This window comes from Nyctibius grandis, chromosome 2, assembly GCF_013368605.1.
Source record: "Nyctibius grandis isolate bNycGra1 chromosome 2, bNycGra1.pri, whole genome shotgun sequence".
In the NCBI taxonomy this organism is placed as follows: domain Eukaryota; kingdom Metazoa; phylum Chordata; class Aves; order Nyctibiiformes; family Nyctibiidae; genus Nyctibius; species Nyctibius grandis.
Window position 1 is genome coordinate 105,601,439 of NC_090659.1, and position 17,492 is coordinate 105,618,930.

General features: G+C 37.0%; 1 protein-coding gene across 1 annotated transcript in view; it reads right to left on the reverse strand.

Annotated features, from left to right (window-relative positions):
* Positions 1 to 17,492, reverse strand: part of TNFRSF19 (TNF receptor superfamily member 19) — a 61,917-nt gene that overhangs the window by 29,656 nt on the left and 14,769 nt on the right. Inside the window, exons 4-5 of the mRNA XM_068395401.1 lie at positions 6,282 to 6,460; positions 3,722 to 3,807 (exon numbers count right to left, since the gene is read on the reverse strand). Of these exons, the coding sequence (XP_068251502.1) occupies positions 3,722 to 3,807; positions 6,282 to 6,460 (265 nt within the window). The remainder of the gene's footprint in view (positions 1 to 3,721; positions 3,808 to 6,281; positions 6,461 to 17,492) is intronic.

Below are 17,492 nucleotides of genomic sequence, written 5' to 3' on the forward strand. Positions count from 1 at the left end.
ATCATTGAACCATATCTACATCACTCTTTCTCTGCTGAACAGATACCACTTTGGGACAGTCTATGCTACCTTCCATTTCAGAAATTATGTCTTTGATTGATTGGGTTTTCACTCTAGTTTCCAGTTCATTCAGTTGACAAAATAATGTCTTCAGGTGAGAAAAATAACTTCAGTTTAGAAAGTTAACGTAAATAGTAATTTTAAAAACATGCTTTCATTTCTAATCTAATGTTTAGATGCTGACCCTATATATAGGATTGGTATTTACGGTTTATTTACCTGAACTAAGCAAATTAAAATATAACTACATCATTTTGTATTTAATTTTCTGACATCCTAAAACCACACATAAGTCATTGTGTCCCTTTTAAAGTTTACACAAAGGTGATAGCAATTCTCCTGGCCTCTAATACTCTCTTTACTTGTTCATTATAGAATCCTTTCAATTTCGCCTCTAGCAATTCACAAACTCTTTTTTTTCATGAGTAAATATTTAAACCAGATCTGTTTTAAAATGTCCACAGAAAGAAAGAAGATAAAAGCAAGTATTTAGATTTATAGCTAACCAGGTAATAATAAACTGCTACTAGTGCTGTAAGAACTGCATCCATGTCTCAGCTTTAACATGAACCTTTAGTCCAAGTAGGGGGCTGTGAGCCTTTGTGCCCTTATGGTAATGTTCTTAAGCAAACAAAAGATTGCCACACACCTCACAGGACAATTAATTCACTGAAACAGAACACTTAAACTTTTCCTTTTCATCTGTAATATAAGAGTTAGCTGCACTAATATTTGACTTTCTGTTTCACAGTGGAAAGAAAGAAGGGTAAGAAAGGCAGAGAATGAGAACTTAGTCCTCTGATCATTGAGAACTTGCCCCATACACTTAGTGGTCTCTTTCCATTTAACTTCAAGTAATGCAGTCTTAAACATCTTAACTTTGAAAATATATTCATTATCGAAATCTGCAAGCACAATATTTAAAGTATGGTAGTTGCTAAATACCCATTTTTTGGGGGGGGATTGGACTAGATGATCTTTCGAGGTCCCTTCCAATCCCTAACATTCTGTGATTCTGTGATTCTGTGAAATAAACAGCAAACATTTTCAGCATTAGGTGGAAAAAGTTTGCTTTCACAAACCGCTATTTAATACTTCCTTGTAGAATCATGTTTTTGACTTAGTCTTAAAACTCAGATATTTCCACCTATTTGATCTTAAGTAAAACTCAGACAGATTTCAGTTCATTTACCTACCATTTCAGTTCATTTACCTACCTAGGAATAACTTCTTAGGCTGCTCTGAGGAAGGCATGTACACTCTCCTAAACTAAGACAGCTTATGTCAGAGATCTGAAGAACCAATATACAAATTCCAAACAAAAGCCTTCTGAAAACCATAGTGACATACAGTAATCGTACTTCATGGTAGGATTTCCATTACTTAGGATTTTAATGGCTGGTTAGTACGTAAATAAAGAACATTTTAGTGATTTCAAACTTTTTATTATTGCTTCTGTAAAAGCTGGAAATACTTGCCAATTATCACAACTGACCACCAGAAATATGAAAAACAAGTAATTCTTAACACTTCTCCTGTTATTTAGTCAAAGGCTTTGTCACAGCCACGCAATTAGGGAACAAAAAAGTCTCTAATCTGGATTTACTATTGCAGCCTGTGCCAGAGAAAAATGGAGTTATCAGTTGCCTGCTTAAAATTAGTAGTAGCTTCCAAACGGCTCAGTTTAGGATCCAAGCTTAGGCTCAGTTACAAAATCCAATAACAATTCTGAGTTATTTCAAAAGACTTGGTAACCATTCTTTCACCACCTTCTAAAAATCAAAATTTGTGATTTTAGAAAATGTGGAAATATGCATGTGAGTCACTAACTACAGTCAAAGTGGAAAGATAAGGGAGGTAATTTCTTCTTCCCTGTTTTCAGTTGTGCCAGAGAGCAGAATTCATCTTTGAATAGCATGCTTTCTTAGAAGGGAACAAACAAGAAAAGAGGAAAAATTGCATAACATGAATTTATGAGTTAGAGATCCTAGATCAGAACAACGTTGTTGCACTTCGGATTTCACTTTCTGTAGATTAAAAAGAGAGTGAAAACAAACAAAGTGGATAATACTTAATTTGATCAATTGGGGGGATTAAAATAAATGTACATATGAAATTGCCTGTTTTGAGTTCAAATTCTGTCTAGAAATACCTTCTGCAACTCATCAAATTTGAAGTTATTTGCTCCAGTAAGTCAAGATCAGCATTTTGTTCTTGGCATCAAACCCTACACTGTTTGCTATGAAGAACATAATATCTTAAAAGTGTTTAAAGGAAGTGTCTACACTACAAAAGTTGTTGAAAATTTTTGAATTTACTTTCTAGGCTTATGTTATACATGGGTAGGATTTACTGCTGCAAACATTTTAACTTATTTGACTCATTCTTTTCATAGAAATCCAATGGACTAGTTCTCAGTGTTGCAATCTTGAATAAAAATTAAATTATTCTGATTCAGAGGTATATAATGAAATTCTCTCAAACCATAGCATAAATGCACAGGAAGTCAAAATTATAAGAACTTTTACTATTAAAGATACAAAACCAGATTCTCAGACAGTAAGTTTATTCCCCCAAAAAGCACTAAAACTAGAATGGAAGCAAAACAAGGAAGTCTGGCTTACTTGACAAACAACTATCTCAGCAATATATGAAATGCTGAAGAAATCTTATTTCATTAAATTTAATACAAAGTAAACTATTTAAAAGTATGATTTTAACACACAATAGCTTATGCTTGGTTATATTTTAATTTAGCACAATTAAAAAAGAAAGAATGTTTATAAGAAACAGTGTGTCCTTATTAAAGTAGCATGAAGCATTTCAGGAACTTGTCAATTCATTCTTTCTATAAATAATTGTTTCTGTTTGGAATAGGGGAATAAACTCCCCAAACATAGCTTCACTGGTACAGAAACAAACAAGTAAATCCAAAGTCTTCCACAAGATTATGTTGAATCAATTTTATTTTTCATATTATAGAGAGGCAATAAATGCAACAAGAATAATTTACTCCTTTTATTGAATTAAAAACTTGATGGGATGTAGACCATCAGTAGTCTTGGAAGAAGCAGTAAAAAAGCTTCTGCTGCAGAATAAAGAGGTTCTCTCCTTTTAAAGAGATTCTAATTCTCTCATCGGCCAAAACCAAATACAAAAACTGATTACTCATCTCCTTCTTAATGTATACAGTACTCTATTTATCTGTGTTGTTCTCTCTTGCTGTAACCTCAGTACAAAAGTTATTTTTAAAGGTATCAACAAATTACCCCTTTTGGGTGTCAGAAAAGAATTCATACTCACTGAGGCCCACCTGATACCAGGCAGAGGGTCTAGGGAGACTGCCTTTCTTTTGGCATTAACACAAAACAGAAATTAAAATTAATATGACAACATCAGAAGTGGACTCAAGACTCCCTAATCACATGGTATGACAGGAATATTCATCCTCAAGTGACTGTTCACATGAGGGAAATTTACAATGATAGTGTTGGACCTGCTGAAATGTATTAACGAAATAATTTACTAACAAGAAAAAGAGCCTTTAGAAGACTTCTTCTTACTGTGACCATCATTTTTTGCCAAGCTTTCAAGTTAAAGGAGAAAACATTCTAAAGCAAAAAAGTTAATGCCACTCCAACAAGAGGAAAACAGCACTTACAGTGAGGCTCATAGGGAGGAGGAGGATCACCACAAGGAACACACTCCATGTCTTGAAAGCCTCCAAGCTTAGTCTTCCTATAAAATCTAGAAGATAAAGGAATGACAAAACAGTTAAGGAAAACCAGTTATTTTTCCTCACAAAATTAATTAGATGTTTTAACAAAAACCTCTAACTCCAAACTTTTGTCAATCTGTGTCCCAATGCAAACTATCAGGAAATAGAAGAAAATAAAAGTAAACAAAAGAACAGTAGATACTAATTAATAGTACAGCAGCAGATCTAAAGTAAATTGAGGAAAAAAATCTAAATCTGTTAGTTCAAATGCATAGACATTTTATTCTAAAGATCCTTCAAGAACTTTACTACTGAGTTTATGTTTGAAGAGCCTTCTGACTACAGTGACAGGCAGAAGCCTACATTCCTAAACCAGGGAACAAGAGTAGCACCAAATGAAAAACTGGAACTTTAGAGTGCCATATTTCAAATTTGTATGACAGTATGACATACTCTAAAGAACTTATCTACAACAGGTCCCTAATCAAGTAGGTCTCTCTTTCTTTCAACCAGTCATTAGTACTAAGCTAGAATCAATAGCTGTGGTCTGTTCAAGGTCAGTATGTGAATTAAATGTCTTCTGTAGTGGTAGTGGCACATTAAATAAAAGGTACTAACTCTATTGATGTTAAATTACTAACACTGCAAATGCCATTAAAGTATGAAGACTGTATCAGCTAAAGCAAACAGCCTTCCAACTGCTCAAGAAACTCATGCTTTAACAATGTGAACAGAAACAGATTCGTAGGCTCTAAGACTGAAGGGGCCACTGTGATCATTTACTCCGAATGAAATGTGTTAATATTTGTTTTTAGCTGACATGCTCACTGTAGTGTTTTGAAGCTGAACAATAGGGAATGGCATGTTGGAAACCCATGCAAAGCAGAAATACATATGATTGCTGAGAGGTAAAACATTAGCTAAACCATTTGGTTTGGCTAGCTATATCCTCCATTCGCTTTGGCAGCATCTAAACTGATGGACAGGTATGAGTGGTGGCATGTTCGACAGTTCTGTTCCTGAAAACATCCAGACCAGATGACCTGTGACTCCCCTACCCATGACTCCCTCCCTCCTCACGTTTTCAACTTCGCTGCCAGTAAAGGCAGGTTGTGGCAACAGCTCTCATTTTAACAAGTATTCAACACATGTATCTAGAATAAATTCTAGACCAGAATACTGAGAAGCATTCCCAGGTCCCTCAGTTTAGATTTACCCTTAATCCATGTTTTATTCTGGCTTCTTTTGTGTTCCCTTCTCATCTTCCAAAATTTAGCTTATACTGTTTACATCACAAGAAGAAAATTTTTTCCCTGCTGACAGCTAAATAAGATGTACAATACATACATATTTCTTTGCAATAAGAGCATAAACCAATTCACCATGTGGCTGCAGGTAGTATCAAAAGTGGCTGTGAGTAACATCGAACACCTGGGTTTGCACCTTCTTATACTGTGACTTAACCTAACATCAGTTACCAAAGCTTTACTGAGTGTTTTTAAATGAAAAAATCTCACCTCTGGCTCAAGAGGAATAACTATAGGAGCTTCAACAGTGTTCAGGTATTTGATTAAAAAAAAAGTGTATAAAAATAAAAAAAAATGGCTGAGATATATATAGGAAGCAAACATATGAACTTTTAAGCATCGCTGAAATATATATCCTGAAAATACAAAGGCTGTTACAATTGCAAATCAGTTCCATAACCTACTCCTACCAATTAAACTACCAGTCCATAGTTCAAAAAAACATCAGAAATGTCTTTTAACAAATTAATGGCAGGTATTTATAATAGCGGAACTTGGCCACAATGTAAAGAGTAGCTTTTGAGAGATCTTAATACTACAAACAGAGAAGATTAGCAACAGATATCTGGGAAGACTGGACAACAAATGAAGCACAAGTCTTGATTTATAACAGCAGTTTCAGTGAGTCTACACGCTGTTATAATTTGTTCCAAAACAATTCTTTCAGATCCATTTATGATTCTCAACCAGGATCATGCTCTATGAATTTACCAACATGGCGAAGGAAATTCAGGAGCATAAACCACAGCCACTACTTTTGACCTAAAAATATATGTGTATGAGAATTATTAGGCATTGACCTCAAGAGGTGAAAAAAAAGCAAGCAAATAATGTGATCAGTCTTCAAGAAGGTAACTGTGCATGTTTCCAAGTGTTTAATTCTTTATAACAATGAATAAGTCACCAGTAGCACTCAATATTTTAAAGTATTTTGCTCTGGTGCTGTATAGATTATACTCTTATAGATCAGGTAGGTAATTATCACACCATTTTTATAGATGAGATAATTAAGACTGCAGTTCTGAAATTATGTGCTCAGATCATACAGCAAATTATTGGCAAGGCCAAGATTAGAACCTAGGACCTTCATACATACATAAAGAACATGAATGTTTATCCGGAAAACATGAACATGCAAATGTTAATGCAAATTAGTTTTGAATTTGTTCAAGTGTCATTTTCAGAAATGGACTTACCCTGGTAAACAGTCTCCGCATAGTGCATTGCTGGTGGCAGAACAGTTGGCCTTCTGAAACCGGTTAACTAACGCACAATCCAGACAAGGCTTGCACTTCTGAAAGCCCAAGTCTTCCTTGAATCTGTTTGGCCTGCATGTCATGCACTGTGCATCCTCCCCATATCCAAAGCCGCATTCCTGTAGGGATTAACAAGCAATAGCAAGCTATTCAGTCACTGAAAGCATGAACAAGAAGAGAATGCTGGGATAAAATGAAGACCTAGTGTAATTATTACTGAGAGTAGGTCTTTCTAGAGACAAAAGCCATCCTTTCAGCAAGTTCAAATGTGTCTTCCACTGCTAATAATCTCCCTTACTTCTATAAGTAATACTTAGTCATCCACTTTATTCATGAAACCACTGTGTATTTGAATGAGAAAGGGCTTCAAGGACTCCCACAGTTTCATTATTACTAGCTTATGGTAGAATTATTGAGCTGTCTGTTTTTTAATTAGGTCAGTCATGTGAAAGTGCAGAAACTGGGACAAGTGAAGTATAAAGGCACTTGGTTACAAAAACAGCAAAGAAGCACTTTGATATTAAGGTTCATAGCTAAGGTGAACAAAGTTAATTGTGGAAGAGAGAGTGCACTGATCTTCAAAGGCCTAGAATTTCTGTTACCAAATAAAACAGAGCTGGTTAACGATCATCAGCTAGGCATGAAACGTTGCTTAGCCACTAAGAATTTTAGAAATTCAATCCGTTCCAGTTCTAACAGTTCTTAAACTGTTGGAAAAATTTAATAGCTCTGCAGATCACAGGGAGGCACCATATTTTACTACACAAGGAATATCGCTATGGTTGGTTATTTACCCCAAATTTAGCTGTTTAAATAAATTATTTCCATTCATTTGCAAAAGGACACCTAATACAACTGACAGGCTGCAGAGAGAAACACTTCACCCAACAATACGTAATGGTTTGGGGACTGAATTCTACAAATTGATTAACAAAAGCTATCAATCTATTTCATTTTTATGTCACTATTTCTTAGAGTTATCAACTTACTAAGAGTTGCTATTCCCTTTTCTAATCTGAATATCCTATTAATTTTTTTGCAGTACTTTTGACGCGTTAGCGACACACTGCAAAACAGCAAGAGGAATACAACAAATTGCTGGAAAGGACTTCTTGGGAAGGGAGTAGGTGGGAAAGGCACAGTGTGGGGGACCTCATTCTCCAGTATGTGGTCTCAGAGGAAGAATAGGGCATCTTCCCAGCAGGAAAACTGCAGAAAATCTTCAACTGGGGCAACTCAAGAGAAGGTTTCCATCAGTTTCCTCTACAACACATGCATGTTTGATGCGTATAAATAAGTTTTTCCAAAGTCACCCACCTAAGCAAATCTGCTGCAATAAAAAAGCTTTGAACCTTAGAAATGCACTCAGGATTCTCCAAGGTTTTGCATTGAGAAAGCACCTATGGAACAAGCTCTGTGATGGAGTTGGCCAAGACATGTTTTATAGTGCCTCTAATCTGCAATGATAAAGTAACAATAAACAACTTCAGATGCATTTTACTGGCCATTCTAAGAATTTTCAATTTTCCTTTATGTTAAGAATGTCTTTACTGTCCTCTGAAGAAGACGCATTCAAGTACACAGAAAATGAACACTTCTAAGAAAGTAACTACAAATGGACACTAAAAATAGTTTTCTTCCTCTGTCTCTAGACCCAGGAATTTAAAAAATAAGTTTTAATTTTTGTTTTCTTTTTAGCTGAAATTTAGTTTCTTAGTATTGACTATTATTCAGATTAAGGAGCAGACAGACAAATCACTGCAGTGAGTAACAACAAAAAAGCATACTACAGTTTCATACACTGTACAGAACATTCCTCCTCAGGGATATTAACCCTAATAAAGCTGGTAGGCAAAAGGGGATAAAAATATTTCAATTTTTTTTTTTTAAATTTACTTCAGGCATAGAACATTTTCTACCATTTTATTTCAAACCTACCAGTTTCTGCTAGGAATCAATGCCAAAACAATGGAGGTTCTAGCAGTTCTATTTTATGTCACCTAAAAATATCTTACTGTGTTCAGATTTACACTCAATTTCATTTATGCAATTGTAAGACTGTATACAAAGCTACATGATTACCACCAGGGACTGTAACCAGACTAACTTCTGTTAGGAGATTTTGCTCTTCCTAAGTCTAAATAAACTTTTTCATTGAATCTCATTATTCCTTAACACATTCTTTCTAAATACCTACTCTTTAGTCTTTCTGTTTAGATCATCCAAATAGTAGTGTCATAGGATATATTATATAGTTCAGTCAAACCATGTATATTCGTATCTTTTGATAAATCCCTTGGAATCAGTCCCTCCCAAGTCCTAGCAAACTTTCAAATATAAGGCTTAAATTAACTTAATTATAAGTTTTCCTTTCCAGACTACCTTTGAAGTTTCTGATTAAAACCAAGCAAACACCAGGAAATAAAGTTAGAATTAAATGCCTTCAACTCCCTGGCCCAAACTACCAAAGCTTGAGTAAATTGTTTCTAGTTCTAGCAGATCTGCTTTGCTATAGTTGGATGTACAGACACATCTTAGTGGTCCTTTGTAACGTGGAATGGTTTACTTTAAAGCTATAAAAATGGTGGATACAATATAAAGAAATCTTCTGCCCAAGGAATTTACAGTCTCAAGTCTTTTAAAAGATGGCTTCTAAGTTCTTGCCAGGAATTCTGCAGATATAATCCATAACAACTACAACTTTATGTATGTGCTTTTTATGTTCACATAACATTTGATGTAGTTCACTGCCTGGCAGGTGCAAATAAATATTTAAGCTTGTAAACCAGGCAGAACTTCAAACAGATCTGTACTCATAATTAAACCACATTCCCAAAACTGAAGGATATGATTTAGATGATGGATTCAAACCCTTTGAAATCTTGGACTTTATAATTGAGCAGTCCAGCAAAGACACAATTGACTGTTCATCTTTTATCAGTACATATGCAAAACTGATATGCACCAGTTTTCTTAGTGCTCTGTTTACAAAGCTGTCAAGTTGTATGGCTGATGAGATCTGAATAGTTCCCAACTCCCCTCACCCCTTCTGTCCTCCCACTCATATTTTTAAAAGAGGGCTCATCTCCTGTGGCAGTTCACCTCAGGACTGCAGAAAAGAGAAATAAAACTTGTAACCTCAATTAGCTAGATTTCAAAACATGATTTTTTATTTTTGTTCCAGAAAAAAGAGAGCTGGTAAATATAAGCCATATTTATTTCTCCTACTGTGAAGCATATTGTGAAAAACACTTAGCCCACTATTCCCTTTCCACTTCCCCTTTTCAATGCTACCATCAGTGGTACCAGGTAATGTTCACGAGCAATTTCTCTCTCAAATGATATGCAGAACAAGCCATGAAGACTCAAGCACTGATTTAGAAAACTGTATTAAAATTTACTTTAAAAAAATCCTCAAAATTCAAATGCATTTCTGTTTTCTGGATATTTATACAGCTTTCACTATCACAGTATTGTGACATCTCATTACTTTTAATGTATGTATCCCCAGAACAACTTTGTTCAGAAGTGGGTTTCACTAAGGTATCAAGCGAGATGACTGGTCAAGGCCACCTTCGGATCTATATCAAACTAGTTAACTAAACTCATAACTTAGTTTCAAGCTAAAAATATGAAAAGCATACAATAATACAGATATGCCTTAAAGTATTACCTTGGCAGTGTTAACATTTTATTTTGGTATATACTACCCAAACACTGACTCAGACAAAACGACCAAAAGTATAGCAGACTATAAAGGGTAATGGAGTTAAGTGGTATGGTTTTTCCCTAAAAGTTGAATGCAATGCAGAAAGTAAATGAACAGTAAACTAGATTTTAAACTTTCTTTCAATTAAAATAACCTCAAATTTCATTAAAAAAATGCTTTCAGGCATTATTAAGATCATAATCTGCAAGTACATTTTAGAATTTGTTTCTAGTTCCACTGATTATCCACAACCTACGTTAAGTCCCTAGACAGTACAGCACAGAGAAGTTCCACTTAGGCCATGATGATTACAAGAATATTTGGGTATTCTCAAGAAAAAGCCTTCCAGTCATTAAGACACTTTCAATTGATGTCAGGTCATATAACAGGTTGCAGCACTACACTGTTGCTGGGAAGTGAAGTTTCTAGTAGTACCTTTAACTATACGGCCTTATTAAATAGCACACAGTTTTAGCTTCCAAAAGTACCTTAGGCTGTGAATCAGCCTCATCTAGAATCCAGTGATCAGCTGTATTTATCAGTAGACCTCTCTGAGCAGGACAGGCTGCAACAGTGTGCTGCAAAAATGTCAGATTTAGCTGCTGTGGCAAAGTGCAAAGTTAGTGTTAGAAAAGTTTCATGCTCAGTGAGTAAGATTTGACATGCCTACATGCAGCTGCCCCAGCTTCCAGCAGACTGACCAGAAACACATGTTAGCCTCTCCTGATCTGAGATACAGCAGGCTTCCTCACAAGCACCTCTCTTGCTTTGAAAAGTTACAATGTGACTGCTAAACATGGTAGCAGCTGCTCTCAGTAACTTCCCTGGGACATGTCAGACACAGCACACCACCGTTGATGTTCTGTATGAGGACTGTAACATTCAGGAGTAGCTTCGAACAGCACATTCCTGTTTAATTCATAATTCCTTTTCTATGCCAACATGCAGGTTTCCTTTTCCTTCATCATATACCTGGTGCAAGGAAGCAACCTATGATGTACAGCCCTGCCTTAGCAACCATCAAGTTGCCTCTGTCCCACAGGCTCTCTGTACAGCAGCAGTCCCCGGATGACTGTATTTATCATCACGTATTTGGTGGCAATGCTGGCTTAAGGCACTCTCTCCCTTTCATCTGCTTTTTCTTCCTTGTCATACATTGTCCTCAACTGTACTGATACAACTGATTATGAGGCTGAGCTGTAAATCTGACCATGGGACTGATCCAGGTTAAAAGTTATCAGTTCAGTGATCTCTTCCACAGCACACCCTAAAAATCTACTGTGTCAGCATAACTGCACAGGCAGGGCACTGTGGAAGGAACTTACTGTTGCCAAGTTGTCATTTCAATGTTTCTGAACTACAACCTCAGATGTGATCTATTGACAAAACAATCTAGAATTGCAGTTAAAGTTCTGAGTTGCAACATAAACTTGATAAGGCTGAGCTATAGATTGCTTTTTCATATATAAATAAAAAAAATTACACAGGAGCTATAGAGAGTTGTAGAACTTTTCTTTTTAAAAAAGGCAAATTATGGTGAAATGACTAGAAGGACTCTCATTTCTGTACTGGAACGTTTTCAGGAAAAGGCTGAAACGCAAGCTATCCCAGTTTATTTTTTTATGCATTAATTGTGATCTATATAGATTTGAATCATAAATAAGGTTTGATTTATACAGAAACACATTACTGGTAAGATTGGACAAAAAAGGCTCTTACTATCAAGCCACACCAATGACTATTCAGGCACTGGCAACTTGAAGCCATCTCAAGAATGAAAGATATTAAACCACTTGCTTAACTACATGATGCTTTGTTTCCTACTACATGAATGAGAAATGAAATAGTACTGAGCCACATGAAGCAAACACTTCCTTCTGAATCGATACAGCCATCTTAGTCTCCCACCCTAGAAGAAAGCACTTCTTAAAAAAAAGCCCAAAAAACAACTCCAAACAAAAACCCCACCCACTCAAAAGCAAGCTATTTCAGTGTTGCAGGACACGTTTACGAGAAGAAAAGGCTATATAGATTTTTTTTTAAATGAACAAATAGAGGCAAACAGGAGAAGCAGCTTTCACTCCCATCCCTATCAACGCTAAATTGTTGATACATTAACAAAGCTGGCTTTCTTATGATGGCAATATGTTAAAAGTACTTTATAAAAAATACAAGCAACATAAGTGATCAATGGATATTAGTTCTAAGTTAATGCAACACTTGCAGCACTGCTGTTAGAACACTTGGTAGAGACTCAGAAAGGAAAAGTTGAGGGTGTACTAATTTTTATTTTAAGAAAGAATTACTTTAAAAACATTCCTGTAAAAGAGAGCCCCACTAAACTGAAACAGCAAAAGCTGAAAAGAATAGTAGAGATTCAGAACTGGATACATACAATAAATCTGAGGGTTTTTGTTGTTTTTTTTTTGTTTCATGCTATAAAGGTTGTCTGAAGTTGCTTATCTATGCAGACAGTTCCCTGGATCATCCTTCCGACCCTTCTTGTAGATGGGCGTTTGTCCTGGTTTGGCCCAAACCAGGCCAATTAGTCTTAAAGAAACCAAGGTCACTGCTAAATTCCTCACTGCTTATGAGTGAAGAGCCGAAGGGGGCTCGCACCTGCAGGGAGGAGCAGACAGGGCAGGTGACCCAAGATTGACCAAGGAGGTATTCCATCCCATACACGTCATTCTCACTTTCCTATTTATCACTAACCCACTGCCTCCTGGAGGTGGGGCCCAGGAGGGAGGGGCCCTCCTGTCTCCCACTGATTGGTACCAGCTTTGCCAGTTTCCAGTTAAAAGCCTGCAGGTGTGATGGCAGGGAGCTATTGCATTTTCCCCTCTGCCCGTGCTGGGTGGAGCTACTGCATTTTCCCCTCTGCCCATGCTGGGGGAGCAACTCTGCCCAAGGAGGATTTCCAAGCTCTCGATCTTGGTTTTGTATATATTTGTATATATTTGATTATTTCTATTATTGTTATTATATTCTTTTTCATTATTATAGTTTATTAAAACTGTTTTAACTTTCCAACCCATAAGTCTCTCTCCCTTTTCCCTTTCCCTTTCCCTTGGGGGGGGGGGGGGGGGGGAGAGGGTTAACAGAGAGCATCTGCCACCTGGTTAATAGCTGGCCCAGCTTTAAACTGTGACAGCGTTACATTTGCTAATTTCCAGTCAGCTGGAACTTCTCCAGTTAACCAGGACTGCTAGTAGATAATAGAGAGTGGTTTGGCAAGTTCATCTGCCAGTTCCTTCATTACTCTGGGGTGAATCCCATCCGGGCCCATAGCCTTGTGGGTGTCCAACTGGCACAGCAGGTCACTAACCGTCTCCTCCTGGATTACAGGGGGTTCACACAGCCCCCCATCCCTAACTTCAGGCTCTGGGGGCCGAGTGTCCTGAAGACAACCGGTCTTGACATTAAAGACCGAGGCAAAGAAGGCACTGAGCACCTCTGCCTTTTCCTCATCCCCTGACACTACACTACCCTCCTCATTCAGCAAGTGGTGGAGGCTCTCCTTGACCCTCCTTTTGCTGTTAATGTATTTGTAGAAACTTTGTTATCTTTGACTGTAACAGCCAAATCGAGCTCTAATTGAGCTTTGGCCCTTCTAATCTTCTCCCTACATGACCTGGCAACATCCCTATAGACCTCCCAAGTTACCCGACCCTTCTTCCAGAGCAAATAGGCTTTTTTTCCTTAAGTTCTAGCTTAAGTTCTCTGTTTAACCAGGCTGGTGTTTTTCCCCAACGGCTTGTCTTCCTACACACCGGGACAGCCTGCTCCTGAATATTTAGCAATTCCTTTTTAAAGCACGTTCAGCCTTCCTGGACTCCTTTGCCCTTCATGACGAACTCCCAAGGGACTCTGTCCACCAACCTCTTAAACAGGCTAAAGTCTGCCCGTTGGAAATCTAAGGCAGAAGGTCTGCTCTTGAATGATCTAGATGATCTAGCACCCTGTCCAACGGGTTCCTAAAAACCTCCAGTGATGGGGACTCCACCACATTCCTAGGGACGTTTTTCCAGTGAAAGATCATTCTCACTGTAAAAAATTTCTTTCTTATACAGAGGTAAAACCTCCCTCCTGGTACAGTCTGTACCCGTTGCCCCTTGTCTTGACCATGTGGTGCCTTGTGAAGAGAGAGACTCCATCCTCTTGTTCCACTCTGTGGCCTCTGTCTACTCTGTTCCACCAAAAACTTCCTGCATTACCATTGGGCAAGTTGATTTCTGTGCTAGTGTCTCATGTATAAATTAAGAAAAGGTAATAGGATTCCCCTAACTTAGAAAGGTGTTATGAAATGCTCACATAGTATAGCCACAAAGGTCATATAAATAAGTTAATAGTAGTATAAGTAAGTATATACCCCCACACATACATATGTGTGTATATACATATATGCATATATACACACCCACTGTGTACAGGTGGTATTTTGCCCTGCACATTTATCCATACTGTTGATGCAAGTCTGTGGTATACCTGAATGTATCTGGCGACATGGGAGCAGACCAGACTGTCACACAGGACATGACTTGATTAACCATACCTTAAGTCACCTGTGCAGCCTGTCTTAAGATTCTTAAGTGTCACTGTGTCTTCCCTTAATCATAGGTACAACTAATGACTGTTGACTTAACTAGGTTTTATCCACAATAAAAATCCCATTGAAGTTTAAAAAAAAAAAAACAGGTATCACAATTAGGTAACAATGTATTAGTTTTGACTTCCATAACATCATGTAGTCAGTTCAACAAAGGCAAAAGGAAGAAAGTTCGTGCACCAGTGCACTTATGCTCTAAACTAGTTGCTAATCAATGCAGTGGCAATGTATTTAAGTCATAGTACCCACCTGTACCACCATATTAATCTTATTTTTTATCTTGAGAACTCCTGTTTTCCTTTCATAGTGCTTAGCCTACTAACTCTACTTGGCTTTTGAAAGGAACGTAGTTCCTATTTTTGTATAGTTGGTAATAACAAGAAATAAATTACAGATTTAGATCATAACTAAGATGAAGTAGTTTCTCATAAATAAGAGTGAAGCAAGGGCTCTACAGTTCTTGACAGTGGACCTGTCTGCCTCAGCTTATTCAGCAGCAGAAGTTCTACCTGAACTGAGTTTCGAGGGAAGGAAATAGGGACCTACATTTACATTAACCGTTCACACGGTCCACTGCTGCATGACCCAATAGCTGGCCTTTTGTATTCAACAATATAGGCTGAGGTTTTTTGTTACTAATATAAAAAAGAAACCTGTCAGGCAATTGCTTAAAACACTTTGGGGGAGAACTGAACCAAAAACCCCACCGTAACATTGTATATTACTATATACTTAGATATACAGTTGTGCTCACACATCCAGCAGTGTATCTAGTTTTACCTGTGAACACAAAATATTTGATAGGAAAACAGACACATTATTTGTTAAGAAATTGTTATTAAACTACAGCATAATTACATCATTACTTTCTCACATGTAAAAAAGCCAAGCAACAAAACTCCTCCTGTGCTGCAAATTACCTCAAGTATATCATTAAATCCCTTTTCCCTTTGCTTTCTGACCTTTGACTTAACATACTTCGCTGCTTTAAGCTGTAGCTCTCAGCAAGACTACTCTCAACTGCATTTCAGTAACAGCCACAGCATCACATCCGTCACTATGATTCACAGAAATTTGTACCTCTATTTATAAAGGAAATTATTCTTCCACTTACATTTAGGTTTGAGCAAAATCTGTTTAGTTACTTCAGTTCTAGTGTAGCAGCAAAAAACAGTACCTGAAAGCCTATTCATGTCTGGGAGAAGTAATTGCTTACACACTGAAATTAATTAAGCATTCATATTTTCAGGAAAACTAGTCCTAAGAATCAGGACTATCAGATAGTAAACAAAAATAGTTAAAGTAAAAACATAACTTGAATAGTGTACTATTGCAAACTATAAGCTTCCTATTTTAGTTTAGCATTTCTTTATTAAATGGAAAGAAAAAGGTAATTACTGAGGGCATTAGTTTTTACACTTTCGTTTTTTATTTGGCAACTAGATAAGTATGCTACTTCAATGTATATTATAACAGCAGTCCTACTAAAGCAGTATTAAGTGCCATATTTGCAAGCGCCTTTATAAATTAAAACACTCCCCAGAACCTTTCAGTCCTCAAATTTAAGACCAATCTAAAAAAAAACAAAACATCCAAACAAAACCACATCCATATCGTTAGGCATCTTCAAATCTGTACTTCAAGAGTATTGTTTGTATGAATAAATCTTAACTAATACTGCCTAACATAGAAAGCAATCCTCACTAAAGTGTGAAACTAAGTATTCCTGTTAATGCACTGAAAACTAACTACAGGGGGTGGAGAGAGGGAAAATGTGTCACTCAGTTTCAGTAAATCTCTTCAAACCACTCATAAACCACAATACTTAACTTGTGCTTCTTTTCAGAGCTGAATATAGTAAGAAATACAACGACACAAACTGAAAGCTTCGTTTCCCCTGTTGCTTAAACACACACACACACACACCAGACTTAGTAATGTCTCATATTAAAAAATTTTCAAAAAGAACACTTCAAATTCCCCCTTGGATCTACATAACATACTTGCCTACAAAAGCAACCCTGAAAATTAAATTTCACTCCTCCTAAATAACACCCTAAATTCTACCTTTATCATCCTTTTTACACTATCAGTAAGAGTACAAAACAGAAGTTGCCCTTCTATATGCAAAGGCACTGGGCAGGACAGCTACTTCTCTCTTGCTTTATGGCCCCACCTATCAGGTATCAATCAGACTGCACAGTTATGTCTGGGCCAGAGTTTCACACTCTAACAATGGGCAAGATGTAGGTATAGTAGCTGGATGCTGAAGAGTCTTACACTTCTGCATGAGACTTGACAAGTCTGATCACCCTTCATGATACCAGCTTGTACCCTCTCTTTTTTGCTTGACCATCTTCACACCTCTAGCATGACACACCTGCTCCCTCAAAACATTCAGTCTCCCCATGACTCATAACTCATTCTGTTATTTCTCTCACCTCTGGTGATCGAGTTAGTGAATCCCACAATATTCCTCCCTACCTCTCATTTCAGCTATGTCTTCCCTTATTATTCTCTATCCTTGCTCATACACAGCATTTACCTTCTCTGTGCTGAAGGCAACTACGATCCCCCTCATCACTTGCATTCAGACTTAGAATTTTGCTGGAAATTTTGCCAAGATAACTTTCTAGTTCTACTGAATCCCAGTCCATAACCTCAGTCACCATTCATCTCCTTTGATTAATTTCTGCACTCCTAAATAATCTGCTAATTCCAAAACTTTTATAGGGATTCTCTTTTGGAAGAGATGCAGTTGTTCTAAAAGAAAAAACATTTGCATAAGACTTGTTTCCTTCTCCATGATATTAACAAGGAAAACAATCTCTCC